Source organism: Synchiropus splendidus, chromosome 13, assembly GCF_027744825.2.
Source record: "Synchiropus splendidus isolate RoL2022-P1 chromosome 13, RoL_Sspl_1.0, whole genome shotgun sequence".
Classification (NCBI taxonomy): domain Eukaryota; kingdom Metazoa; phylum Chordata; class Actinopteri; order Syngnathiformes; family Callionymidae; genus Synchiropus; species Synchiropus splendidus.
In genome coordinates, this window is record NC_071346.1 from 9,936,535 (window position 1) to 9,964,516 (window position 27,982).

General features: G+C 43.0%; 2 protein-coding genes and 1 long non-coding RNA gene across 5 annotated transcripts in view; 2 read left to right on the forward strand and 1 right to left on the reverse strand.

The window, feature by feature from the left end:
- ece2a (endothelin converting enzyme 2a) overlaps positions 1-19,495 on the reverse strand; it is a 53,433-nt gene extending 33,938 nt beyond the window's left edge. Inside the window, exons 1-2 of one of the 2 annotated variants that reach the window (XM_053883227.1) lie at positions 19,299-19,495; positions 18,491-18,655 (exon numbers count right to left, since the gene is read on the reverse strand). In XM_053883227.1, coding sequence (XP_053739202.1) covers positions 18,491-18,650 — 160 coding nt within the window. In that variant the 5' untranslated portion in view covers positions 18,651-18,655; positions 19,299-19,495. Of the gene's footprint in view, positions 1-18,490; positions 18,656-18,872; positions 19,092-19,298 lie in introns of those variants that run through there. The other variant, XM_053883228.1, reaches the window with a different exon arrangement.
- Positions 19,065-22,706, forward strand: LOC128769476 (uncharacterized). The gene is made up of 5 exons (XR_008416401.1): positions 19,065-20,837; positions 20,940-21,120; positions 21,209-21,369; positions 21,447-21,646; positions 22,375-22,706. It is a non-coding gene; the product is annotated as an uncharacterized LOC128769476 (long non-coding RNA).
- Positions 22,707-23,584: 878 nt separating this feature from the next.
- LOC128769475 (uncharacterized) lies at positions 23,585-27,972 on the forward strand. Of its 2 annotated transcripts, XR_008416400.1 has the most exons (3): positions 23,585-26,059; positions 27,430-27,628; positions 27,757-27,972. XR_008416400.1 is itself a non-coding variant. In XM_053883229.1 (2 exons), the coding sequence occupies exons 1-2, from the start codon at positions 25,390-25,392 to the stop codon at positions 27,468-27,470; spliced, it is 711 nt and encodes a 236-aa protein (XP_053739204.1). In that variant the 5' UTR covers positions 23,585-25,389; the 3' UTR covers positions 27,471-27,972. The 2 variants fall into 2 exon arrangements, 1 of the variants encoding a protein (XP_053739204.1); XM_053883229.1 differs by having other exon boundaries at positions 27,430-27,972.
- Positions 27,973-27,982: the final 10 nt, after the last annotated feature.

Genomic DNA, 27,982 nt, shown 5'->3' on the forward strand with positions numbered 1-27,982 from the left:
CCGGCTGTTTGATGGTGGATTTTATGAAAGTCTTGAGCAAATGAAGCTGCCTCCGTGCTGTGGCCGGACGCCCGAGGCTTCTCCTGCATCCAAAATCCCGACACCATGCAGGAAGAGTGTAGGTTTAACAGAAAAATGTGGGACCGGATTTGGTCAGAGGAGCTAATAAAAGCTGCTTCCTCCTACTAAACTGTTCAGCCAGAAATAATAACTAGTTAATTCCGTACTTTTAAAATCATTTCCACCAGCTCAGGAGGTGATAAAAACGGTATAGTAACTTTTTGAACAAGTGTTATGTCCTCTTGTTACACAATGACATTATCAAGTACAACCACAAACACTGGCTGACAGAGTCACCTGACATCGGTGGTCTCAGCATTCCTATGAACCAGTACCAGAATAATATCAATGAATGCGTGATACGACACGTCAGTGCTATGAAAAGAAACAGAGGAGGAAGGAGACTCATCGCAACACAATAAAGCAACCCTGCGTCAACATTTTGTAAAAACATGATGAACTATGGCTGAACAATTTGGGAAAACAATCGAATACCGATTTATTTTGACAAATATTGCAATTGATATAGACTTCTTCCCTGTGAGCTAGGCCTATATATTATGATAAAATAAGATTGATGAAATGCTCAGGTACCTAGTGGGGCGGGTTGCCAGGTTTGCTCCATGGCACACGGGGGTCTTGGGCAAAACAGTCGATCACATAACCCAGTTGGGAATAAAACAATGATCTAAAAATTATGTATAACCTGTAGGGAAGCCATGAACAATATAAATATCCACCTGAATTTTTTCCTGAATGTGTTTACAGGATAGGAAATAGTTGTTTCTAGACCACTAAACTTTCAGTGGGCAAGACAAACAAACAAAACAAAACAGTATTTAGTTGTCCCAAAGCACAACCTGTATTATTATTATCATGATCAATATTATTATTATTATTGTCGTTATTATAGCAGCATAATAGCACGTGCCCTAACTCAGTCTACATCAAGTCATGACGCCTGATGCGGCTGTCAGAACACCAGAATTTCCACAAGCTTCATGCCAACAGACATGTAGCAGCAACAATAGTTGCAGTGTCGAGTGACAGTTTGGTACGATTCTGTTAACAGCTGTGTCTGTCACCGGCCGCACTTCCACTCTCCGTGAGATTTATCATCGCCAGACTGAGTCAGTGGAGAGGCACCAATATTTATTTTTCCATCCTGCTTTCCAAAACCCGGATCTGGTGTGTAGCGCCTCCTGCACTGCCCTTGCTATATGATTGACAGCGTTCAAACCGAGCGGAGAGGAAGGTCGTGATTCAGCAAGAAAATGATTTAGCTTCCTTTAATCTGATTAACACACTTCACCTACACTGTACATCTCCCCCCGCTGGCACAGGGAGATATTGATGTTCGCTGTGCTCAAATAAAGTCGTTTTTCTGGCTTGTCAGAGTGTTACTTGTCAGAGTGTTACTTGTCAGTGTCGACGATTTGTTTACATCTTTAAAGACCCAACTTAACACGTGACCTATCAGGTAAGTTTGAGAGCCAAAAATCTCTTTTTTTTATTTGAACGTTATGCAAGATTGAGCAGATCTTTGGACAACAGTAATGGTAGAAAGTCCACAAAATACAAATGCAATAATGAAGTCAAGAAATTGCATCTCTTGTTTATGTCTATATAGAAAACAAGGAGAGCAATGTGGGTAAATAAGATATTTTTTAATAACAAAGTGGCCATTATAAGTAAGAGGAATGACAGAATGTTCTAAAATTTCTATCTAAGTATATCCTCATGATCGCATGTTTCAACCATTGCCATTGAAGATGCTGAATGAATGTTCACAAATCTAGCAACTCCCAAAAGGTTGATGCAGATGGAATAGAAATCGAAGAAAAATGATGAAGTGGAATGACAGTTGTGGTTCTAGGAGGAAACTGGAGTGTGTTACAAGTCGATGGTGAGCAAGAGCAATAGATGCTATAGATGCACATACAGTAGGTGGCGCTACATCGTCTAAATGTCGAAGTCTTTTAATTGTAAGTGGCCAGAGAACAACTCTTAACTTGTTCAGGGAGAAGCATTAACCCTGTCGCCACGAAAAATTGAGAATAAAAGCAAAACCCTTTGCTCAACAGAACAATTGAATTAGCAATGTTAAATATATATATGTTGTTGTCCTGTATCCCAGCTACCTCCATTTTGTGGGGAATTTCAATCGCAGCCAGATTTGGCAGATTCCCTCCCTCACTGAGTGATGTTGGCTGATAGTCTGACACACACTGTGAACAAGAACACACTCACAAACTCTGCAGCATACTCCCTTTTTTATTTTTTTAACTGACCACATACCGCTACGGCATAAACACCAACAACAGTGTTCTGATCCAATCTGCGCCCGCTGACACACTGAGTCCAGGGGATTTGTCAGTTCAAGGTGACTGCGACTATAACGTCTGACCTTGCTGCGTGATGATGCAGTATGGATCAGGGGCTACAGATGAGGAGCGGCCCGGTGTCACAGCGTTATGGCTGACTCAGCAGATCGACTCCTTCAGGGGGGGTAAGTGACATGCATCTCTGCAGTATCACGGCTGGAGTTCGGGACTCAACGACAGCCCGGCTTGTGTTTCCGAAATGCCTCCCTTCAGAGCTAGTAAACATTTGATTTGGCAGGATTGGACTGAGATGAGTCCGCGAATGATGCAAATAAAATAATTTTAAAAAATGTACCCAGATTATTATACTACATATTATACGATTATGGTATGGTATACTTCATTTTTATGATGCAGCAATGAAAAAAAGTGGCAAGGCCACAATACGACTTGGTGAATTACACTTGAAGCAAAAGATCAATTGCAGCGATTTTCTTGTGGTTTTCCATCGAGAGGGCGGTGGACACACCAGACTGGTACCACGTCCATCACACGCTACACATAAACAGACAACAACATAACATAAATTAAACAATATTGTAGCACAACCAATGTAACGTTCCCATTTAAGATTGTTTTTTTGGAAAATTCCTCAAGAAAGACTAGCTGAAAATGCTATGTTCCAATGCTCCCTGGCCTAAAGAATTTCCATCTGTCCTTCAGGGGGAATACTACTGGTTGGCTGAAATCCCCTACTCTTTCACTAAAACAGTGACTTTCAAACTAGGAGGCGTTATGGCCTGGTGGGGCACAGGGCTACTATGAACACTTTTCATTATTAAGTTATGACCAGAAGATGGACCAAATTTTAGTACCGAGCATCTTAAAAACACCAACACAAACACAAGTTAATAAAAAACAAAACAGGAACAAATGACCGAAGCAACATCAATTCACCCTGCTCATATCATAAGACAGATGACCAAAGCATGGAGACTAAATTCCCGCTAACATTTTCAGCGCCTTCTGCAGTCCAGTTATTTCAGTCGAATCAACAATTCCATTGTTAACATGCAGAAAAATAACATCGACAGCCATGGATTTAAAAGGCAGACAGCTCCATCAGAGCAGAAACCTTGGCGATCGTACAGAGAGGGAGGACTGATGTACCGAACAACTTTTGCTGCTCAAATGGCGGTCAAAAAACCTATAAACAACATGCAGCGCAGTAGAAATACAAGAGGATGCGAGTGGCTGCCAGGATGAATCGGGGTAAACGAGGGGAAATGAAGTGGGCGGGGTCACCTTTACACGGCAGGGATGAGTGATATGAAGGCTGAGAGGTGGTGAAAAGAAGTAATTGGTGAGAAGAAAAAGGCGACAGATAAGTCTGAATGCGTTTAACCAGCGACGCACTCACTCTCTCTCTCTCCCCAATTCTCAGCTCAGAGTCTCTGCTGCTGCAGTGTCGACTGCTGCATACATGATTACAGAGCTGAGGCAGGTCCCAATCATCATTACGCGCACACACACACACACACACACACACACACACACACACACACACACACACACACACACACACACACACACACACACGATAAGGCACTGCTGCGATAACTGCTCACTCACAGAAGTGCTGACTCATTCTCTCAACACTGTGTTTTGATTTCAGCTTATTTACATGTCGGGGTCTCCACACCAGCTGGTTTCATCCGACACAAGATTTCCTGGCTCAGGCAGGCTGTCGCGCTGAGAATTAGAACTGAAATAATTGAATTTGAGCGTCAGATTTTCACTCGTCTGTGAGTTTACCTGCCATTGATCCACAATAGCATAGCACAGCTACTTGTGTGGCACTGGTTTAATTATTCACATGAGGACCAATTCTTGGAAAAACACCTATTTGTGAGAACATTTGGCTTAGTTAGGACAGTTTTGTTGGTCCTAAAAAAGGTTAAACCTGAAAACCTGTTCCAGAAGGCGGTTCGAGAAGTGATTTGTTCGAAATCTGAATCGATTTTTCCCATTACAATTCATGGGAAAATAGATAATGTGTTAAAATAGTCTTTTGTAGGAGTGAATGTAGAGAGTCAGCTGCAGGTGCGCTGTTCCTCTATGTGTGTGGCCGCTGCATGTGGGAGGGGTTGCCGAGTGAGTGACGTCTCACCAGAAGTGAAGAGGTGCCCGGTGCGTGTCCAGCTCTGAATGTGCGGCTCTGTGCAGTTTGCCTGTGACAAAGTCAGAAACCAAGTCACGCTCTGTCCCAGACTCGCCTCATCCCTGTCCCAGCTCCAGCCCACAACAGGACATCAAACCCTGGAGTGAGCGCTCCAGCCTCGGAGGTGTGGAGAGCGAGCACCTCCCCTGTGACACTCTACCACGGTCCAGTGCGGAGACAGGAAAGGTTTTACACCTCAGTATGAAGAAAAAACAGTGAGTGAGGACATTTTAGCAAAGTGAGGACACTTCGGCCGGTCCTCACTTTGTCAAGTCTCATTCTGAGGGTTAAAACTTCTAAATACCCAGGTTATTAAAATTGGGTTTTAGTTTGGTTAAGAGTAAAGGTGAAGTTTAGTCATATGTTTTAGATGGTTTAGGGTGAGAAGCTGGGGACATTATATCAATGTATGTCAATGATGGTCCTCACCAAGGTAGGAAGACAAACGTGTGTGCGTGTTCTCGTACTTCTATCTTTGTTAGAACCTGTGAGTGAGGACATTTTGAACGGTCCTTACTTTATCAAGCCTGATTTTGAGGGATAAAACTACAAAATAACCGTGAGATTTGTAATTGAGTAATTGAGTTTTAGTATCATTCAGAGTAAAGGTTAAGTTTATTTAAGATAGTTAGGTTTAGGGGGAGAGGCTGGGGAAAGCATTACGTCATTGACGGTCCTCACTAAGGTAGGAAGACAAATGTGTGTGTGTTGTGTGTGTGTGAACTTGTAGAGCTATACTTGTGGGGACCAATTCAAGGAAACGCATCTCCTAGAGGGGACCTTTTGCTATTTGGGGTTATTTGTGTTATTTTGTGTTTTTAGGATTCAAACGTCAATTTGAGGATTAAAACTTTACTTGAGTTACTTATATTTAGAGTAAGAGGCTGAAGAAAGCATGAAATGTCCTCACAAAACAGAAAAACATAACATGGGCATGTATATAAAACAAAACAAAACAAACATATGTTTGGCTTCAAAACCAGACATAACATAACATTCATACAGAACAAGAAGTACCAGTCTCAGATTCCCACACATGCAGCAGGTCTGTGACCTGGCTCGATTTAACTTCTCATCCTCAGCTGCCATCAAGTCAGACTGCTGTCTTACAATAAATAAATCTGTGGATTAAACAGATTGACATCAGAGGCAATGCGCATGTGCAAACACGGAAAAATAATGCTGGGCTGGGATTAAAATCTGTGCTACTTTATGATCGGCTAAAAAAAAACCTTGAAATTTGAAGTGCGCCTGTGAAGTGACAAGCAAGAAACACGGCTTTTCTGGAATACCTGGCGACCGGCGTTTCATATGTGAAACGCGGGGGGAGGTGATGAAGAATATTTTGGCTGATCATGTGGATGAGATGGAGGCCACAACATCATGAAGAAAGGATTTAGCTTACAGGTCAACATTAGATTAAGATAAGGAAGAAGAAATGTGTAGAAATTCATTTGTCCAACTTGGTTGTCTCGTGTTCTTTTCCCCTCATGCAACACAAATTTGTCACAGGACTCAAATTCCTCAGGACTCTCTCTGTGACTCAATGATACATCGCACAAAACAGGAAACAAACAATGCATAACACTATAAAATATCTGCAGAAATGATGCAATTTTTATATGCACAATTAAAAAATATTCTTTGCTCACCGGTTTCTCAAAACAAAACTGCAGTACTACAAGCTAGCGTCACACGCGAGATGAACCTCTGGGATTTCGCAGCCAGCACATTACAGTGGGACAATAAAAATTACACATTTTATTGGTGGTTAATTTGACTGTATAGGATCTGGGAGGTTTCACCACCAACCTGCCAGGTCCTCCTCTAAGAAACTGAAGGATATAAAATCGCTCAACAGGGCTGTTCAACGAAAATAAAAGTATGAAACCTGTGGAGTTTCAATGATTCAAATTGCTAAAAATTGCAGTTTTACGCGTCATATGTTGTAGCATCCACAAAATGGCTAACTCAAGTAAAGATGAGACACTTTATTTAACAGGTTAATTCAAGGTCAAAATTTCAATAAGTAAAATGAAAGTGTATGTATGTAACGTATGTAAAGTTTGCACAGACTACTTATACAAAATATTCTATTGGCAGACAGCTCTGGCCTGAGATCCTGGTGAGGAAATCGCCTGGGCACATTCCCAACGTCTCCCCTCCATCAATCCCACTTAGAGGTGGCAGAGCATTAGGAACCAGATTAGGAGCTCAGAGTTGCAGACAGACAGAACACTTGGCCCAAAAAAAAAAGCAGAATATCATGCCTGCTGAGAGTAATGACTGCTGCCGAAAAGTAGTTACATCATCGCAGGGCAACAAGGCAAAAGTTTAATCATGGTGGAGATGAGATGATGAGGCAGCGCGGGAGGGAGGGGGAGAAGGTGGGCACAGCAGCCCAGATGTCTGCTCTTCAAGATAAAAAGAGGGAGAAATACTGCGCCAAAAAAACAAACCCATGACTCAGGAAGCAGAAAGAGAACGACTCGAACAATTAACTGTATAATGAAGTACATTCTTCTGCGCTACTACTGTTGTGATTCAATGAATCAAACGAATTCCAGCTTTGTCGTGCTGAAGTAAAAGTTGCAGTGATTTGAGCGATTCTTAAAAAAATGGTTGATCCATTGTCACCTATGTAAATGAATTATTAATAATAATTAAAATATTAAAATATAATTAAACTAAAGAAACCAGGTGCTGTTCAACAGGGTAAGGCTCAGGGTGAGGTTGTCATGGTAACACAGACGAAATAAAGTTTTTTGTTTCACACAAATAATGGCTAGCTAGTCAATACTTCAAAGAATACTTACTCAGGTTGTGTGAAGTTTAGTAAGAGCGACTGAGTACAAGCATTTAATCTTGTACTTATTTATCAGGCTACAGGATCAATATGTGAACCATTAAAAAAACAAAGTTAAATAAGGAGTTGATATTATATTTTACAAAACAGGTCTGTCAAATACACTGCGGGCTGGTCGTATTATAAAGTCTGTTTTTTCAACCTCTTAGTGTTTCCACCAGACAGACTCCAGAAGCTCCGCAGTCGAGCAGCAGGGCTTCTCCTCCCCTCCCCCTCTCTACTTTTAATGTATATTATGTAACAGGAGTAACGACCTCCAGAGGAGATGAAACTGCCGGGATGGAGCGGAACATTGTGGACCGAAGGTGGGAGAAGACGGAAGAGAAGTACACCTGTGGGGAGGAGCAGGCCCACACACACACACGCACAGATTTTATTACTAGAGTGAATCAGCAACATATGAGTCATTATTTTTAATGGTGATCACCGTCGTCTAGTTCTGCACAGGTAAAAGAACATTTCTTGTTTCTATGCTTTTTTGTTTCAGAGCTGAAATGGACCTGAAAGGTGAGGCGCAATTCACTACGTCAACTTAGTGGCAGTAATCAGTGCTAGTACTGTTTAAGATGGGGGGGAAAAAAACAGGTTGAAATATAAGCATTCCACACAAAATTAAGACTCTTTCCATTCCACTCCATGTGCCTCAGTGTGCTCTGTTTCCATATCAAAATCTAGGAATCAAAAGATAGCCGAAGTAAGTCTCTATGATTCATAACAGCAGCAACAAAGGGATGAAGCCACTAAATATGTGACTCCACATTAGGAAGAAACAGAGAGCGTTTACATCTCTCACCATGAAATAATCATGGCCTGAGCTCTCAGTCTTCCCGCAGCGTCACGGCGAAGAGGCAAACTGTGACAGGAACTGGAGTCATCATCCAAACGTAATGCAGAGCACGCCAGTCAGCTGGGATTCAAACAGCAATGCCTTCTAAAAGCTCTCTGTGGCGGGGGTCACGTATGGACTCTCATCCCGTCTGGGGTGGAGATGACATAGTTTTGAAATTTGGGATGTGTGTTGGTTTTAATCTGCATGGGAACACAGAGTTTGGAAAGACTGCCAGGAGCAGGATTTGTGAAACGGCGACTAAACCCCAATTTGTTCCTTCGTCTTTTAAATGCATCCGGTTAGTTTTTCTTTGCCAAAATAGACACTGGTCTGCTGCTGGGGCCTGGAGGCCACATGCAGACTGAGGATATGGAATGATGCTCGAAAATAGATTGAAAAAAACAAGATTAAAATCCGTGCATCCATCCGGGCTGAAGTCATCACTCAATCTCTGATGCATTGAGAATAAATGGCGCAATACGATGGATTAAAGATGAGAGCAGTCAAGGTTCGTTTCGATTTCTCTTTTCTTAATTTTGTGATGTGACAATCTTGTAGTCCCTGAGGAGTCTCGAAGTGGAAAACAACACTGAGATTGAAAAACCCATCATTTTCTTATTAACAGTAGAATCCATTATGTCTTTTAAATCAATATGGTCTTTGGGTGTAGGTCTCCATGGCAACAGGCAGAGGATTTAAGTCTGTGATGATGGTTAGTGTTTGTCTCGCAGCACTTTCTGCAACGTGATACACCACTGCAGGAGAGGCACGTTTGCAGTTTCTCATGTACATATTTCGTTTCCAGCAAGTGGGTTTAACTTGGGGAAAACTACTAAATAAATGGCAAACTAATGTGGCCCATTATGTATGTCATCGTGCGACTTCAACTGCTTTGTTTTTATGTTATTACAGTAGAAATGACTGCATTAATAATCTGAGGAAACAGAAAGACTTAATCCCAATTATTCTTATTTGTTTTTAAAGTAAAAATGGTTTAAAAACTATAATTCATGATACATATTATATATATATATATATATATATATATATATATATATATATATATATATATATATATATATTAAATACAAAGTGAAAAACAACTTTCAAATGTTTTTAATTAAAAAAAAAAAAAATATATATATATATATATATATATATATATAGATAGATACACAAATAACTCTTAAACATCCAAAACTCCAAAAACAGAAAGACAAACCAAACACCAAATTATTATTTACCCATATCATGGTGATATTCACACACAATATAGTACACAATATTACTAATATTTTGCTCTCAAAATATAGGTTCGACTTAAAAAAAAAGCTAATGCTTTATATTTAGACATTAAAATTAGATATTAATACAGCTACACATATGAGTTGACAGTGCTCCTCCTTTTATTCTCCTGAAGAACATTTTGATCTTGAAAACCAAGTCTGAGAAAAGTTCAAGGTCATAATTCCAGTCAGGTGGATAAGCCCCACCAAGTCATATGTCACCTGTCTCGACCGCCGCTCCTTAATGATATACCTTCTGTTATGACTATTGCAGTTACAGTCCTGTACTCTAAACATACTGCGACACAGGCAAGCAAAAACACAATTCTCACAGAGGTGACTCATGAGATGACCACAAAAAGAATGAAAAGAAAATCAGACCTGATGGTCACAAGCATAATACAAGGATCACAGTAATCTAGACTCCACATGATTGGTGGTGTCTCATGTGTCCCTGGAGTGCAACACTTTCTGACAGGAGAGAGTGCAAAAGAAAATAGTGTTACGTAAGAGTGTAACGACTGAGCCAATCTGACGCTTTCATGCGTGCCATATCAAAACAGTGAGCTGGAGAGAGGAACATTTACAGCCAGATAATAAAGCCACAATAAAAATAAAAAAGTGGCAACTTTTGTACACAGCGTTAATCTGCAATTTTAAACAGACAAAAGGGTTCGGACAGAGTGGAGAAAAGAAAATGTCCTGTCGCAGACATGAACAAGAAGAACACAGGTGAGTGCAGCGCTGCTGGGCAGCAGAACAACAAAAAAAAGACTTATGTAACAATTTCCAGTCACAATCCTATTAGATGCAAACACAAACGAATAAGGGATCAGTGCAGTTTAAGACTAAGCGATGCTGGTGGTCTCACATCGGATGTCCCAGGGGGTAAGTGAGGACAAGCAGTGCGTGAGGTACCGTTTCGGCAAAACAGATGTATTTATTCGTTTAATAACACAGTCATTTCAGGAATATAAGCCGCGACTTCATCACATGATCTGAACCCTGTGGCTCAAGCATAGATGCAGCTAGGACACAGATTTTTACAGGCAAACTAGCTTCGTGATATTTAGCCTTGTCACATAAGACCAATGGAATCACAGACATTTTATCGTTATCAAAACGCACACTGCACTGTTATGACCCATATATGTATAGACCTTAGGCCACTGCTCAGGTGTTCTCGGAGCTCCGCCTCCACAGCCAGTCTCATTTCACATGGGCATTGATACCAATATCAATAAACCTGTACTGCTGCATAGACCAGTGCAGCTAATGTATGTAAAAAATATTCTTTCTTCTTAAATTTAGTGAGGCTGCTTATATTCATGTGTGATCAATAGTCTGGAAATTATGGAACAAATCAGTGTTCCATCAGTAACGCATGGATCATCCCCCCAAAAAAAAACCTTTATATGGATATGGTACTCTAGAAGGCAAAATTCAAATCCAGTGCAGGTGCAGCTGATCATACCGGGAAAGTGCAGTACAAAGCTTGGCTACTTTACTCTCAACACAAACTCCAGAACAATGTGTGGCTGTACTGGCTACGGAGAGAAAGACAGCGGTCAGAAGTGCATCACATCTTCAAAGCCGACCTCATCACAGCAGGGCAGCAGCTACAATGCGTCACAGCAACGCACTGAATGCTAAGGGACATTGATGACGCAGCTCTCCGTCAGGGCTTTCCCTGAGAACACGACGTGCTGACAGGTTGACGCCACCATTCAGACTCTCAGCGCAGAGTCTCGTTCTCCCCCCCGACAAGCACTCACACAAACAAAGGCTACATAAGACGTGCCGCTGACATGAGTACATGAATGAGAGACTTCTTCTAAGGACAGACCCCATGTACAATATGTACTCAAGCGACCTCTCCAGAAGGTCACAATGTCATATTGAAAAATGCATGGCGAACTGTGTGACTCCCGAAGAGCAGAACTTGAGAGCAGACGTGGATCTCTTGCCATCCTCTCGTGCTTTACTCCTCCTCTTTGCAGCAGGAGAAGGAACATTAAGGTGAGATGGAAGGGACAGAGGGAGGTAGAGGGTAATGTGATGCAGCAGTGTGCAGAGAAAGGTTGTGACGTTGAATATCTCCTGTTCGGATGGACGCAATTTGCAAGGAGAGTGACATTGCAAAAGAAAATCTACCCAAAGGATGACAGTGCAGAATAACAGAGCAAGTCCAGAGTAAACCACCCTCTGTTATAACAATGTAATAGCACTATTACAGCCAAAAACGTTGATGCCTTAGGAACAAACCTGCTTGTTAGTTAGCATCATCACCCACTAGACCTGTGCTTTCCTTATGAGATCAACTGACCATGGAGAAATGTTTACTTTGTCCATTTTTTTCCACTGTTTCTATTTTCAAATATACTTATAACAATATACTTAAATAATCACCTCATAATTATAGTTTTTAGAAGTCATCTATGAATTCTGAGTTACATTGGACTCACAGTAAGTTTATTAGAAGTCATTCACGGAATATGAACACCCTAATATCTGAGAGACTCTCAGCAGCTGTGTGTTTGTTGAAGCTATTGCAAACTGGAGCGTTGGATAGTTAGACTCTCAGTACCGCCGAGTACAAATGAATTTACAGTCATCACTGAGAAATAAAACACAAAATAGACAACACTATTTTAGTTCATTAGTTTAGTTCAGAACATAACATCACAAAACCCTGTACTAACTTTATGTGATCGCTGATCTAATACAAGTCAGACGAAATCTCTCATCCACACAGAGTCTACGTGCTCATATCATTATTGAAGGGTTTCGTGAAATAAAAAATGTTCTGTCATGTGCTTCGGAATAAAGTGCTGTCAATAAAATAAAATAAAATAAAATAAATAATACCACAGTAAAAGAACATGGGCGCATCAGGCGCCACCATTCTTTTTTACTATCGCACAAATGAATCTTGTTTCCACAGGAGCTAGAAACGATTACTTTTTGTCCTTAATCTAAACAAAAAGACTGCTGTATAATTTCGGAGCACTGCAGTAAAAACGCCCTCTGAAGTCATTATCATGTAATATTTATATCATATTGTGCTACAGAAAATGTTGGGACTGTTTACTGCATCCGTGTACACTCTAGCGGTTTTTGAGTGAGATGTCTAGTTGCTTGGTAACAGCGCTACACAGAAGTACAATGTCATCATCATTTAATGTTTACATGATAAAAGACTATGTATTTGGACAAGGCTCTTGAACACTGTGTGTAGTAGCCAAATTACAAAGCATTTATAGAGTAGATGTTTTTCCAGTCACTTCAGAACAGAAATCCAGTCTAATCAAATAAAGTAGCTGCTTGTAGAGAGGCTCATTTGCTCTAGATGTCTGCGTGGAAGTGAGTAACAGCAGCAGCAGCTCTCACCTTCTAGTGGCCGGGTTATTACAGTGAGTGAATTAGTCACGCTGGTGTGTGTAAGTATGAGTGATGTGGAGTGTGTGTGTGGCAGATAAGCCAGGGCGTTCAGTGTCAACGAGAAAAGAGACAATCACTCTGAGGCAAAAAATAACAACAGTAGTGAAAACCAAGACCATCACAATGTGTGACGGCGTTCAAAAAACAAAGGCTCGTCCACTGCGACACTACAAACCCGGTGACACACAGACACACACAGCCGCTGTGTTTATCAGGGCCAGGACCATCGATCATGCAAGCCTGGTTGCCTGGGGAACCCAGTTATTATTCAGAGCACGCAGCACAAGCTTGCAAAGAAAAGTGTATATGTCAGTCAGGTGGACGTTGGTGATTCCCACTGGATCATTGAAAAAGCGGGTCACACTGCCATCCACCCCAACCTGCTGGGTGAGGACAAAATAATGCAGCAGACACGGAGCTCTACGGCGGCATTGAGATGCTGCCATCTAACACTCATATTTTAATATTCTCACCACGACACCGCCCCGTCCTCCTGCAGTAATTTCCATTCAGCCTCCACTTTTCGATTCTGCTTTGCAGTGTTCCATTCAACCAGCAACCCCCCCATGCCTGGTTATTTTTCATTCACATTCTGCGGCTGTGGTGCTCATTCATAAACAGAACCACTCCTAACAGCAGCAAAAAGTGGGAGAGGAGGGGGAGCTAGGGAGGCTTGCCCCTACTGACTGACTGACTGCAGCATGACTGGGGCCCCTTTAAAATGAGAGTCAGTTTAAGAGAGACATATCTGAAAGAATGAGGTGCGGACATAGTGACACCTGAAATGAATGGGAAACCTGTTGGCCGTGCATTCACCCTCTCAGGTATTCATCCGTTCACATGCCGCAGTCGCAGCCAGTGTGAAGGCGCGTAGATGAACAGCCAGTAGAAGTGTGATTGTGTGGGGTGGAGGGAGTGCGATTAGAGGACACTGCAGATGAAAACACCCTCTGCTGCCTTTGTTGTGCAGTTTTGCCACCTTTCTCTGCAAACTGAGAGGAAAACACTGGTGCCAAATCATGCGGCGCGTCGGCACAGGACCCTGATGCCACACAGATTAACACATCAACGCACTTCTCAGAAGGGGGTGAGCCTCAAAAAAAAAAAAAAAAGCCTGCGGCTATCACGGAAGTAGGCTACTGTTAAATACAGAAAAATGAAATAAGCCTGGCGGTGACTGCCAGTGTAAACTAGGGCAGCAACAGGGGGGAGGACAGAGTTGATACAAGCCGATGTGATCAGACATGCTCCGCCTCCACCCACCACGGGGAGGAAGAGGGAATCAATGAGGGGAGCAGAGCCATGAAATTTCTCTTTGCAAAATAGAAGGGAGCAGAAAGGTCTTCAACCAGGGGGGTGAAAGACAGCATAGACATGAATGACAGAAATAGACAACTTCATACTGTTGTCACTATGGAGGGTGAGGTAAGTTCACATGATGAACAGTGAAATATTGTCAGATGCCTACAAAAAGTTGCACCTCATATTGACTAGAGGTGACCCTGGTGGTCATTAGAAGCAGAGGAACAAGACAAAATGGTAAGCTTGGGCAACCTACCCACACACAAACCTACAGTTTACTTTTTGTTTCCCAATATAGGTATTGATTTTCGTTGAATAATTAAAAATAAAAGGTGCATTATATAAAATACTACTGAAAATACTGACATTTTTCTGCAATGATGATCTAATTTTCCTTTTTAATACAACCAATTCACTGGTCTCTCTCCAAAACAAATAATAAAATCTAGAACAAAAAAAAAAATCACAGAATTCCAGCGACAGGCTCCAACAACTGTTACTCCTCTGTTCCTGGCGACAATTACAAACAAAAGTGTTGATGTGGCATCAGGTACACAAATGAGAACGAGGTAGGCAGGCGGACTCTGCCAGGGAACACAGCACATCTCAGCTTCACACAGCCCACAGGAACAGCACCATTACATCACCAGAGTCCACCCTGGGAGCCAAGGCAGACTCCTGAAATACGTGGGGTCATTACATCACTGGCAGTGGCCTGGGGGCCGCGAGCACAACTGGAAACTGGATTGTGTGCGGACTACTGCTTCGTGACGCCGCGAAAACATATGCAGGTCAGCTCATAGCTTGTAGCTGTTGGACCTTACAACGGCAATTAAACAATTAGTCAAGAAAAACAAAGTCAAACAGCAGACACGCAACTGTACACTGTCTCATGTATCACCTTTACTCATATTTAATTATAACTGTATTTACTTCAGTTTTCTTTTTTGTTTCTCTGTAACTCTGTGACTTCATTTTTCATTTATTATGTGATTCAACCATCAATTCCACTTAGTAAATACAATTAATAAAGAGAACATACAATTTATGTAGACAATACACTCTAGAATACATCACTACCTTTAGTAAAATTTAATTTGTGCACAAACTTACCTAAGTTCAATGACGTTCCAACAGACTGTTTAGTTTGGCAGTGTGAGAGCCACAGTGGTTACAATGCACTACACAGCACCATCGCTTCTCACTAAGGTCCGGTATTTGGATTCAAACTGATACATTATTATGCCATCCAGATATCCAAGTATTTAGACATTTGACCTTGAGGACTTTGGTCCCGCAGCGCCTCATATGAAATTGCTGAAAAAAGACTTTGAAATACAACACAGGAGCCAGAAGACTTCAGACAGCGACGGGTTGCTGCGAGGATATGTTGCACGTATTCAGCTAACATCAATAGTGCAGGTTTTGGACACTTGCATCAGGATTGGGCAATTCCTTTGTCTTTTTTTAATCTAATCCATTTACTTTATAGCTTCATTGTACTATTACAGACAAGCCCATAAAAGGCAAATGGTCCTGATGTCCGTGGGACAGGTGGATCCGCGGCGGGCTAGAAGCTACAAGCCGTCAGATCCGCATAGAAATGATATGCACCAATTGCCTCCACACCTGACAGGCATCCAGCGCACAGTCGGATGCTATCTGGAATCAGATTTCACCCGGATCTGGGCTATTGTTGACGCGGATGATTGTGCTACTTTGGGCCAGATCTCGCTCACATCCGTTCTGGATCCGGCAAACTGATCCATACCGGATGAGGCCCATTGTTCAAATGACATATGGCCCCAGTGCGAAAAAGATCCCAGAGTACCCCCAGCCCGAGTGAACGGATACATTTTGCTATCAGTGTGGAAACCAACAGCCAAAAGTGGTAAATAGTTCGATTAATAGGTTTTCAAACGTAGTTCCATTCATAGTAAGCAACATGTACTCAAGCAAGTGTATTCAGGAATGCAAGTTTTAGGACTTTTGACACTAACCAACAATAACCATGACAAGGCACGTTCCAGTTAACTGGGAAGTGGATTATTGCAGCTAGGAATAAGGCTACAGCTGAGTTCAACATGTTCCAGTTATCAAAGTCGCACAGCGACATCCACGAAAGCCACTCTCATGGAGGACAATGTGTTTCCTATATGTCATGGACTGGAAACTTCTACTTCCCAATCAGAGTCGGGGAAACCATATTGGATTGTGTACTTTGGATGAAGAGGATTCTCTACCTTTCCGACTGTACTGGATTGAATTCCAAGTTCCGATGACAACTGCAAAGCACCCCATGAGGTCAAACTGTTGCAATGCATGATGGACCTTGCAATAAGAGTGGGGTTTTAACAGCAGGTCATTGAGGCATATACAACTTCATGACTGACCTGATGTGACAGACAAGCCTGTTCTAAATGACATGAATGGGAGTCATGTGATCAAAACATTTGATCTTATAAGAGTGATTATTGCTGAATTATGGTTATTGAGAATATTTAATTAAATTTCAAGGCATGTATGAAAATACAAACCATGACAACACATGGATACTGATATTTACGAACATAGATAACATGTATGACAATTCTTCTTTGACTAATGTTCCTCTGTGATTTTGTATAAATTACTTCCAGATTATTTTCATATTGCCTCCATTAGGGAACAAATATAAGCACAAATCTGATCTGTTTAATCTTCTTCTGTTGCTCCGTCCTTCACCGAAAGGTCACAAGAGCATCTAACCATTGCTTTTCTTCATGCGACTCCTCCCTGATGAATCTTCATAGAGCGACAGTAATACACTGGAGCATTTTATATGAGTCTCTCTGGAGACGTGTTTGGCTGTGGCAGGCGTTTATCCAAGCGTGACGAGATTTGAGGGCTTATAAGAGCTCCTTCACTCGTGGCACGTGACGCCTCACATCTTTACAGTAGGCTTCATATAGATACGTGTCTGTGGCAAGGTGCTGCGTGGACACGTGCTGGGGAGATATACATATTTGGCAAGGCCGTGTCCTCTAAGACCAGGGTCTGCCAGTGACACAGTGGCTTTTTTATATGGGTTCGAATCCACATGCAGTGAGAGGTGTTGTTCCTGCTGCAGTGCAATGCAGAGGATGCTTCCACATCTTAGCCCACTGGTGCCGGTGTTGTAGGTGGCTGTATGACGCACAATAAAAACAATCAAGTTTTCCCTCTATCTGCAGCTGTCAGTCAAATTTCTCACCACATCTTTAAAGACAACCAGAGACCAAAAGGATTGTCCATCAAAAAAGACCTCAGTGTATTTAGTGCTATCAGACCCTGCTTGTCCCGTCAACACAAAGACTCGACAACAAAAACCTTACTTTTGACATCCTTACACGTTTGTCCCCTCCTCTGTTCACGCACCGACTCAAACACCGTAAAGGGAGCCGTCACAAATATACCAACACATCGCTCAAACATAAACAAAGACCACAACTGAATATAAAGATGAGGCACTGTAGCCCTCTATGGTTATGAAACGGTAGCAGCATGGGGCTGATGGTTGAGCTGCGTCGAATAGAGACTACAACATAGCATCACTAAACCAAAATGGTGGAATTATTATGCAGAAATTGATATTTAGATAAATAAAATTTTATACAAGTTGTATTTAAATAAAACGTCATTCGCGGGCCCAACCTTATATGTACATAGAAAGATTACGTATGTAATAATGCCGACTACTAACAATTAAAAATGTATTTGAAAAATAATACACAAAAAAGCAAAGAGACGTTGCAGGTTTTTTTTTTAATTTCCAGAACGACCTTCCAGTTAAGACAATAACTCACTATTAGGGAAACACTGGCATCTAGTGGACAGTTGGGCGCATGACAATACACATTTTAGTGTTACGCTCTTATAACATTGCCTTCAAGTAGCTTTTTTATGTGCAGGGGTGAGTCTGGCAGTTTAGTGGTACCAAAACAGCATCCAGACTCCGAGCCAGCAAGAGAAACTTCATTGATTTGTACATTTAGTCCCAGATTTGTGGAAGGAAAACATTATATAGGTGGAACTCTGAAACTAAACCTTCAGAGCTCCTCACTATTTCCACAGTATACCGGTATGTACTGTATGGAAAAAATATGTGGGTTAAAAAATGCCACAGAGTGCATCCCAACATACCAACAATTAGAATGGAATCTTCTTTCTTGAGGTGCTTTTCCAATAGATGCTGAAATTTGGAGAATTCGCCGAGCCAGTCGTAACAGACCTCTGTCTTGTATCTTTCATCCCAGTAGTCCACATCTTTGTATCTGGAGTTGTTCTCAGGCAGGCTATCCATGTTCACTATCAACAAAAGACTAAGTTAAGTACAACCCTTTTGGGGTTTTACATTTTTTTAAGTAACTATATCTATAACTATAGCTTTGTCATGTTGACCGGAAGGACAATACTTAAACAGCTAAAACAGCAGGGGTTTAGAGGATTGAAACGTCAACTTCTGGCTGAACGTGTCTGTTCACAGTCCTGCGTCTCCAAAACACCGGCGCTGACAGGTACTTACCACTGCAGCTTTGGAACACGCCTCTGAAGAAGCACTTTCTCAAAAGCTAACTGCTATTTGTTTAAGTTAATGGCCAGCCAAAGCACGGGAATGTCGCTGTGTACAATATTAACTTTAAATTTAAAAGAAATGTAATATTAAAATGCCAGTATGCAGACTTATGAACTAGTAAACGCGAATTTGACAAGTAAAACTGTATCGTGGTGTTACGAAGGATATAGTGTGAGAGCACGTTAGAAACACGTCACGTGGTGACAACTTTATTTGTATCTGCGGGCCACAAACAGCTACGCTACTGCGCATGCGTTAAGTACCACGGCTCCACGTGTTTCAACAGAAACAGAGCTTTACTGTGGATTCGAATGGCTTTGCAGCCACTATAACCACTTGTATACGTTCTAAACCTTTAGGCAATGACGTACTCACAGAACGTTCGGAGCGTCGGGAAGTGAGTCCGCTATGTGAGTCGTTTATTTTCACTTCCACGTCCACCAGTTCATCCTATGGCTCAACTGGAAATCGACTGGCAAACCAACGTGGCAGCTGGGCCGAGCTGACGCTGCTAGTTGCGAAGGAACTTTCGCGAGGACCGCGGTTTGTTACCCATGGTTTTACCCAGTGGGCGGAGCTGACAAGTTAACTCTTACGTGACAGTGCACAGTTGCGTTGGGGTATGTTCGGGTTTATGGTGTATGGAGCATAAGCTTAGATATCAGTGATTTTGTACATATCTCTTTTGAGACAACTAGCTAAACTGATAACACATAACTCATCTTTGCATTTAATGTGTGATGCTGTGAGAGCAACCTATCTACTTTCATTTGTTATGACTTTTTTTTTTAATTATATTCATTTTTTCTTTATTAGGCAGATTAAGTGTCCTGGTCCACTCCTCAAGTGTATTAAATTCATAGTTATTAAATGTATCTGAACAGTGCAACAAAATCAGACTCAAATAAAAAAATGTATTTACTGGATATTTACATATACATGGATCAGTGTTGTCAGAGCTTTCAAGTCATTAGCTCTTGACGTAAAATAAAAGGAGTGCAGTCTGCCGTCTTTCAGCCAGGAGAGAAGAAGGTTGCACCTCCACTTTGTCGTCATCGAAGGTGAGCCAGCGAGGAGTGTTGTCCTTCAGCTTGGTGTCGCAGCTGTAGTGGCCTGAAACAGCAGGAGCCATGCATTAGGAGGGGGATCCAAACATCCAACACACTTGTGAGACACGGTCAACTACCTTCATGACTGGTGGAACCAAGGCGGTTGACAATCGTCACCAGCTTGTATTGAGCCTGAAACAAAAGAATGAGTTATATTTAGAGAGTAGACACATGAAGAATATGTCGGCGCCCTCACCTGTTCTTTGTGCAGCGTTGCCACCTGCAGGTCCTGGCATAAATGGACGGCTGTATGAACCTTGAGGAACCGTCTTGAGGCCGTACGTCGGACCCGGCACAGGCTCAGGATCAACACGCTGTAGAAACATCAAAGGTCAGTTTAAATCGAGTGTCGGAAAAATGATGCTACTTACTTTGGGAGAGTGCTGAAACACAATCGATCAGTCAGGTGACTCCCACAGCGCCTGCATCGAACGTCTGCAGGCCTCTCCTGAAACGGAGGTTGAGACATTGTTGTGTCTTTTAACTTGTCAGATTGTGCAGGACAACTTACGTTCAGGACATTTCCAAGAGCCTGACTCACTGAGTCAGCAGTCTGAAGCGAGAGAAACACCTCGTGGGACTTCACCTTCCGTTGCCATCCACATCTGTGGGATTCAAAATAAATATCACACTTTAAACACATCCTGAAAGAGAGTAATGGTCCTCGAATCCACACCGTTTGCAGGAGCTGCTGCGCAGGGCTTCAAACGCAATGTTTGTCCCCACTGGACATTTGTAGTTCATCCCGAGGCGACTGGCAGCCATCTTCATGTTGGTCGAGAAGCCTTCCCAGCTGCTGAGGATGGTGAGGAGGCATTTCTGGGCACTCTGCACACACACACAATGTATTGACATGGTGTCCAAGTAGTGGACGTTAATAGCAGCTAACGCCATGCAGTGTGAACAGGAACCTTTTGATGGTCATCAAAGAAGTGAGAGTTCAGGGCGCCGATGGAATTTTTGAAATGCGACACAGCCGACAGCTTTTCAGCCGAGTCTCCGTAAAGACGCGACTTTGCCACCCTGATGAACCAACTGGAAAGAACAAAAGTGTTTGTCAATACACACTTGCAATCTCAGCACTGAAGGTGTGGACATTTATATTTTGTCTCAAACCCTCTTTGGTCTCAAACCCACCTGATGAAAGTCTGATCAAAGATCATGGCATTGGTCCAGGCCTGGTTCTGCACCTCCCGCATGAAGGGCTCCAGCGACAGCAGACTTTGCAGGACCACGTTCATGTAGCAGCTGTTGCCAATGTTTGGCAGCCTGCAACACAACAGCAGTGTGAGAATAGGCATAATGTCATGTCAAGGAAAAGGTCAAAGGCCTTCCAGGTACTTGCCCAAGTCGCTGTAGCGCTAGCTCGCAGAGACGCCACCGTCTGAATTTAATGGCAGCGAGTTCTCTGCAGAGGGTCGACTGAGGGAGGACGGACAGTGCAACCTGCTGCTGCAGCGGCCTGTAGGAAGAGAAGAGACGGTGAGCATCATGGAGGGAAGGATGGAAATGGAAGAGCCGGGTGAACGGAGAAGAGGAAGACAATGTTCCTGCATGTGACGAAGAGGAAGTGCTTCATGGAAATATCACACCGACACTCAGAGTTCACTTGAGGTGAGTGAGAACAAGCCAGAGTGTGTAGAGTAGTGTGTACCTCACGTAATGGTTAGGACGACGTTTGTTCTACTTCATCACCCTGTTTGACCGATCAGTCACATTGGTGTCAGCAGTGGCTTTAGTTTAGCCACATCAACATGAGTGTTGACAAAACTGGCAGGATCCAAGCTACGAGCAGTTATTGGTACAACATTGAAACCAAGTTCTTGTTTGATTCTGGTTAGAAAATAAGTTTACAACTCTACAGTGTTGGAAAACCAAACCAGGGTAGAGGCCCTACGCTCCACTGCGCTTGTGACACTGCACAGTTGAATGAGTGATCTGAAAAGACTCAAACACTAACACATCGGAAATATTAATCACGACATTTAACAACAAATATATATATTAAGATATAACATAACTTCAGCTTCAGTTAAGTTTATAATTCCAACTTCATCAGGCTTTTACGTCGAACAATACAGCTATGATTTTTCTTATGTCATGAACCATAGCAGCAGAGAGGTCAGCCAGCAGCTCCAGTTACCACATTTAGACTGCAACAATCGAGGAGCTAAAGGAGAATGTCATCTGGACATAACACGCTGGCGTCAGGCAAACCTTGAAACTGCAGGTTTGTCACTTGATGATGATAACGTGTGATAGTTTTCCTGGATAACACGCGATTATGAAACCTACAATATGGATGAAAGACACGTTACTCAGATACATTCAACTGTTTTTAGTATCGAAGCAGGTCATGAGGAAAACATCAATGAAAAAGGAAGGTACCTGACCACCGGAGTGACTCGTCTCCCAGTACAGGTGAAGAGTTCCTAAAAACAAACAAACGGAGGATTCACTGATGGATAAAATACAGAGGAACATTTTAACGAGACAATAGCGATGTGACTTACCGACGAAGAGTTCGGAATCCAGAGCATCTTGCTGCGTTGAAAGGCGATGGCGAAGTTCGGACACGAATAACCAGATTTTCCACGACAAATGAGAAACTAACCGTCAATAATTGCCCGGTCTTCTTTTATTGGCACTTTAGTTGTCACGTGACGTACGAATGAGTCTCCGCCAATCAGATTAGAGCATATTGGTCTTTAAGCAATCAAATGCCAGCGTTTTTTCTTTCCTCCAATCAGAATGCTTCTGAAATAAACCGCAAACATTTCAAGCTGTATCATGCCTGATGTGTCCGTTTCATAACGTCATGAGCACTTCCTACTTTTTATCCCGCGCAGTACGCAGTGCCTGTCGGATGTACAATGTGATCGCATCGGATACGTTTTACCTTTTTCGTTTTCTGTTTCTTTTCTTTTCCTACCTTTTAATTGAGACGTAAATCCAGGATTAATATTTACGGCATAAGATTTACGGCAGCTTCCTCAAGACATTGTTTCTGCGTTATTCGTGGTTTATAACCAAGAAAAACGGCAAAAAACAGGTGTATCAAATGTTGAAGTAATTTAGTAAAACACCAACAGAGGACAGCATCGGTCAAGTGCAGCGGTAAAACATATATGGACGGCTACTCCTCCCAGAGCTTGCATCGTAGAGACGCGGCGCGAAAGCCAAAACCAGTGGCCCGATTGTGATTGTGTGAGTAGTTTGCTTTTCTCGGACCCAGGTGCCAGCATTCCCAAGAAATCCCAGGTTTAGTGGGAATTTGTCCCATAGATAAAGAATGGGAGCCGAAGCAGAAAAGGTCCTAATTCAACAGCTCGCCGCTGCCTCAAACTTTAGCGTAGAAAGTCTGCGGAAAGCAGAAAACGCAGGCGCACGCATCGTCTGCCATTGCAGTCATTTGCTGTCTCAGAAACCACCGTTTGCCTGTGTTGTTTGCAGGTAACACTGACATTTCCGACTGTCCCTAAACGCACCTGCTCTGATCAAGTGCGGTCGCCCCTTCTATTCATTTCATTCGTCTCAAGGACTCAGGTAATGGAGCGCCCAATTCCTGCTCTGCTCTTGGCTCTGTTCTGGTGGGAAAGTCGTCTTTTGCGCTGCTCAAAGTGTTGTTTCATGTTCATGGTGGCTGTTGTTGGTTGTACAAACTTACAATAAATATTTTTCGTCCGTTTTCCAATGCAGCTGCAACATGTGCTCTCAACCTTAAGAGCTCTTTTACTTGTAAAATGATAGCGTTTCCTGTTCGTGGTGGCTGTTGTTGGCTGTAGAAACGTACAGTTTATAGTTTGGGTTCGTTTTTGATGCATGTCGAGTGCGCTAGCGTTAGCCTCGCGGCTAACGGCCTGTACATTGCTCTGCACCTCCATCGTGTTCCTTAGCCTTAAGAGATGCTATACTCGCTAAATCATAACGTTTCCATGCGGAAGTGACTCGTGGACTCTTCCTAACTCAAAGTTTATTCTTAAATCCGCGCACTCGTTGCTCTTTAAAGTTAACATGAGGCTAATTGGGTTGCATATGGTATCCGGAGCTAATTGGCAGGTGGGTTTGAGATGTGATATGTCGTGATTTAATGCTTGTATCATTGGTCTTAAATTAGCTGTTGTGTAGGCTCTTAACTTTTTATTCCTTTTTATCAGTTTAGTTCGCTGCACTTGATGTAGACGTTTCTCTGTTTGCCGTCATTTAGAGGTGAGCAATGAGCGCGTGCAGGGAGGGTGGTGGGAGAGGTGTCTGCAGCAGCTCAGGCAGACATTTTACAGGGGAGAGTTTTGAAGCCACAAAATGGCGTCTTCAAGTCTCTTTGAACATAGTGCTGACTCACAAATGTTGCCTCTGCTCAATGATGGTTTTAGCTAGGACGACACATTGTATCTGAATGCTAATACCACTTCATTCCTGATTTACCTTTTTGTCTTAATCTAAAAACATTTTTTAATTTTAATGAACTTAGTTTTTCATAGTTTGTTTTTATTATTTATCCTCGTGGGGACAGTGTGAGGTTTCTCATTGACATCATTAGAAGCCTCTCAACCTTCACTTAACCATCACAAACAAATGGCACGTCTTCGCCAGGATTCTGAACCAAACTTGGACCCCATTATAATGACTGTTATTTTGAAGCCTTCATCATAAAATTGCATTTTGGACCTGCAGGGACCGGCATAAGGTCCCCACAAAGATAGTGCTTGGTCAAGAATTGGGCCCCACAAAGTTGGATAAACAAGGTCAGACACATGTTTTGCTATTTTTGTGAGGAGAGCTGACGCTTTCCTCTGCCTCTCAACTTACCCATCCAAAACAATTGGCTGCACTTGACCAGGACTCTGAACCAAACTTGCACCCAATTATAATAATAAACTAGTGTCACTGACATTTTACTGACTTTAACATATACACATAGATGCAGTGAGACACGTAAATACACGCACGTGGCTACACACAGACTATTTGCCACTCAGACAGCTACTGAATATCCTTTTTTCATATAGTTTCAGTCATCTGCACATGTAGCTCATTCGTACATTTTTTTCTGTACTGCCCTTTTATGTCCTATTCTTCTCGGGTAAATGTTTCTGTCTGACGGTATTCTGATGTTGCTAATGAAGCTGGCATTAGAAGTTGCTTAAGGTATTTTGATTTGATTGAACAAACTGCTCCTCCTTGAAATATTTTCTTTGTTGAGGTGAAGTCATATGTAATGTCTTCATCTGTCTGACTCTGGAAGAATGGCCCTGAGATTTCTGGAGATGGATGATGGACACAGAATAACCAACGCCCTGCTTCAGGACAAGCGTGAGGTATAGAGGTTCGTGGGCAACAAAGACTCGGTCCACTTCATGACGCCGCTCAGAGACATCCCGTCATATAGGGCGAAAACATTAAAGGATTTGTTTGCCATGATTCTCAAGCTGGGCACCACGAGCATCTTCTGCACATTTCCTGCAGCAGAAATGCGCTTGGAGGAGGTCATCACTGCCATTAAAGCACAGCAGGGGGAAGCTTTTGACGTGCTCGATTGGGCCACCAAGTGCGACATCCTTCACAGCAACCCGGTCACGGCCATGTGCATGTTTAGCAAATGGGTTGGGTCACTCTTTCAAGACCTCATCCTGTCTTCTGCGCAGCCTATCGGCAAGGTGGTGGACTACTTTTACCGTGTGGAATTTCAGCGCGGAAGAAGTCCACACATCCACTGCTTGATTTGGGTTGAAGTTGCGCCTGTTTTTGAGGAAGACTCTCACCAGACGGTGTGTGACTTTGTCTCCCGATACGTCACCGCAAAGCTGCCTGATCGCAGCACGTGCCCCTTGCTGTACAAGAAGGTCACAGAGGTCCAGATGTACAGCAGATCACACTCAACGACTTGTTTGAAGACGATCGGTGCTAATTGTCGTTTTGGCTTCCCCAAACCGCCGTGCCCCAGCACCATGATCAGGTCAGGGTGGACCCCGAAGCGCAGCCCAAGGAGCAAGCCAAGGCGGGAGACAAGGATGATCTATGCAAGCCGTGAGTCCTATCAGAGATGAAAAAGCTTCTTTCTGACCCATAGCTCCCTTCGTCTGTGACCTGTGAGCAGCTTCTGACTGAATCCGAGTTCTCGCTCGAGGAATACAAAGCAGCACTGTACTTGTGAGCCAAAAGTCGCCTGGTCAGTGGTTACAACCCTGCCCCACTTGACGCATGGGATGCTAATTTGGACATTCAGTACATTCTGAATGCCTACACCTGCATCATGTACATCTGCAGCTACATTAGCAAGTCACAGCACAGTTTGAGCAACTACCTCAAAACCGTGATTGACAGGATGACCTCAGCAAGAAGATGAAAAAGATAATGCAGGCATATTAATGCATATTAAAAAAACGTGAAGTCTCTGCTCACGAGTGTGTGACACAAGCGTGCGATCATTGACGAGATCTCCATGGTCTTCAAGCCTCTGTTTGCGTAGTGGATGCCAGATTGAAGCAGATCAAAGGCATCCAGGTACCTTTTGCTGGCTGTTCTTGCCGTCTGAGACTTTTACCAGCTACCGCCCGTCAGACAGTCCAAAACCGCTTTGCACTTACAGCACTTTTCAGATCGCCACGTTGACGGAAATTATGCGCCAGAAGGATGACGTCCCTTTCACCAAGATGCTCAACTGCAACCGCATCCGTGTCAAAGACAAGGCAGAAGCGTTGACTCCAGAGGACAGGTCGTTGCTAGCACAGGCTGTCACTGTGCAGCATTGCCTACTGCAGATCATGGCATAAATGGACGGCTGTGTGAACCGGGGTTTTTCCAACACTCGATTCTAAACTGACCTTTGATGTTTCTACAGCGTGCTGATCCTGAGCCTGTGCCGGGTCCAACGCACGGCCTCAAGAAGACAGCTGATTTAACGTTAACATGAGGCTAATTGGGTTGCATCACAAATGCTACTTTCCTTTGAGAGTTTTACGCTCCCAAGCAGCGCTGCAAGCTACTACTTTCTGAGTTCCCACAATGCTCGTGACTTCTCCTTCAACCAATGATGAAGCGCCTTGTAGTCACCTGTTTCAATGGTGACGTGAACGTGGTAGGGATTGGGTAGGTCGGCGTCAGGATAGAAACTGAAGGAATATGGATGACAAACCGGGAACTAGTGAGGAGAATCAGCCCCCCAAAAAGCCTCAAAACAAACATGTTACGACCGGATCTGACGCCATTTTGGAGTCAGGTGCAGCGTTCATCAATGCAGTGCTCTCTGTCTCGGAGTCCCGCTAGAGTCTGTCAATATTTCACGGACACGGCACAGACCATAGAGATTCACCTCACATTGAAATAAATGTTTTTCAGTTGTGTCTTTTGATATATAATAGTTGCTGCATTCTGTGAGTCTTCTTTTTGCCTTCTAGAGGAGTCATCAGGAAGGCCCAGCAGAGAATGTTCTTTCTGAGGCAGCTACGGAAACTACGACTGCCGACGAAGTTGCTGGTGGAGTTCTACACGGCCATCATCCAGTCCATCCTCACCTCCTCTATCACCGTCTGGTACAACAGCGCCACCTCCAGGGACAAGAGCTGACTGCAGCGCATCGTACGTTCTGCTGAGAAGGTGATCGGTTGCAGCCTGCCACTTCTTCAGGACCTGTATGCCTCTAGGACCCAGAGACGTGCAGGTCAGATCAGAGCCGACCCCTCTCACCCTGGACATAGACTGTTTGTTCCTCTTCCCTCTGGCAGGAGGCTACGGTCCATCCAGACCAGAACCTCCCGTCACAGGAACAGCTTCTTTCCCTCGGCCGTCAGACTGTTAAATTCGTGAACAGCCTTGTTGTTATGTTATTCTATTTATTTTATTTTATTTTATTTGTTTTTTGTTGCACTTTATTTCAAGACACTTTCGTAGTCGGTGGGCTCCCCACTGACCATGGCAATAAATCTCATTCTGATTCTGATTCTGAGTTAT

Excerpts from the sequence above, each read along its gene's own strand:
- LOC128769475 (XM_053883229.1), top strand. The coding sequence starts at position 25,390 with ATGACGCCGCTCAGAGACATCCCGTCATATAGGGCGAAAACATTAAAG. Across the intron at positions 26,060-27,429 it reads AAGGATGATCTATGCAAGCC|AGGAGTCATCAGGAAGGCCC; the intron begins GTGAGTCCTATC and ends TTTGCCTTCTAG.